This window comes from Orycteropus afer, unplaced genomic scaffold (genome assembly GCF_000298275.1).
Source record: "Orycteropus afer afer isolate SDZICR_OR568_19922 unplaced genomic scaffold, OryAfe1.0 scaffold00749, whole genome shotgun sequence".
NCBI classification, from domain to species: domain Eukaryota; kingdom Metazoa; phylum Chordata; class Mammalia; order Tubulidentata; family Orycteropodidae; genus Orycteropus; species Orycteropus afer.
In genome coordinates, this window is record NW_006922336.1 from 319382 (window position 1) to 320698 (window position 1317).

A 1317-nucleotide genomic window follows, 5' to 3' on the forward strand; every position below is an offset into this window, starting at 1 on the left:
GCCCCGCACACGAGGGCTGCAGAGAGATATTTTGGGTGGCAGGAGGCCCCTCGTCATTTCCGCCGGGCAGCGTGTCGTGCCAGGGGCTTCACTCCCGCGCGCGAGGCAAGCGGGCAAGTTGGTTGCGGGCGGACGGCGGCGGCTGCTCCTTTCCTCAGTGCCTCGACCCTGGGCAGCGCAAGCCATGAACTAAAGTCTGGGAGAGACTGAGACCCGAGCGGAGCCGCCGAAGCAGCAGCAGCTTTAACCGAGCCGCTGCTGGGGACCGAGCCGCCAAGCGCTGAACCGCGAACCCAGCACGCTTCCCTCCCCACCGCCGTTCCCACCGCGGCTCCCCGGCGTTTAGTGGGAGACATTACAGCCGCAAGCCCAGACACACAAAAGCCACCTTCTCCGCGCCTCCCGCCCAGCGAGGCAGCGGCCAGCAAGGGGACCCCACCTGCGGGCGACTCGGCTACTGAGTTCGTTTTGTGTCTGAGCTCCGCGCCCCTCACGGAACCGATCCCGCCCCCATGGCTCTGATCATGGAACCGGTGAGCAAATGGTCTCCGAGTCAAGTGGTGGACTGGATGAAAGGTAATGCCCGCTGCGGGGACGGCAGGAGGCCCTGGACGCAGGAGAGGCTCGGAGGGCGGGGAGACCGCAGGGGCGCCCGGCGCGACTGGGGGGAGGCAGGGAGCTGGACGGCGGAAATCCCGCACATCATCCCCGCTCCCCTCCCGGGAGGACGTGGCTCGACCCTGGTCTGCCCCTTCAGGGAGGAGCCCCCCGGGACCTGCTTCCCAGAGCCCCGCTTCCCCGACCCCTTTGTTCCCTAGAAACCTGACGCCCCCTCCCTGCCAGGTGCCTGCTCCAGCGCCAACTCTCCCTGCAACTTTTAAGCTGGAATATTGGGGTCAGGAGGCGGCTGCCCCCGTCTGGACCTGGGGATCGCCTCTCTCTCCCAGGCCGGGCTTCGAAGGCTCGGTGGAAGGCGCTGCTTTGGGGAGAGGCAAACATGCCTCCCCTGGGACGGCACCGCGTCTGTGGCTGGGCTCCTCCTGCACATTCCCTCATCCTTGCCGCCTCCACTTCAGACCAGACGAGGCTTCGGACCACACGGCTCTTTATTAGGCTCTCGACGCAGAGTGTAAGGGGATGCGCATCTTCGTACCCCCTCATTTCTTCCATCTTACTCCCTGATCCTTTGGCGATTTCTAGTAACTGTAGTTAGAACACTCGCCCTCCTTGTCAGAACCGTGGGCTTTCTCTCTAGTCCCTGGGCTTTCCTGCCTCACTATCTCCCTCTGTTGTCTGAGTTAAGGGGCTTGAAGAGGA

General features: G+C 64.5%; 1 protein-coding gene across 1 annotated transcript in view; it reads left to right on the forward strand.

The window, feature by feature from the left end:
- The first annotated feature begins 512 nt into the window (after positions 1-512).
- The window catches only part of CNKSR2 (connector enhancer of kinase suppressor of Ras 2), a 472642-nt gene continuing 471837 nt past the window's right edge, over positions 513-1317 (forward strand). The window contains exon 1 of the mRNA XM_007957427.1: positions 513-576. Coding sequence (XP_007955618.1) covers positions 513-576 — 64 coding nt within the window. The remainder of the gene's footprint in view (positions 577-1317) is intronic.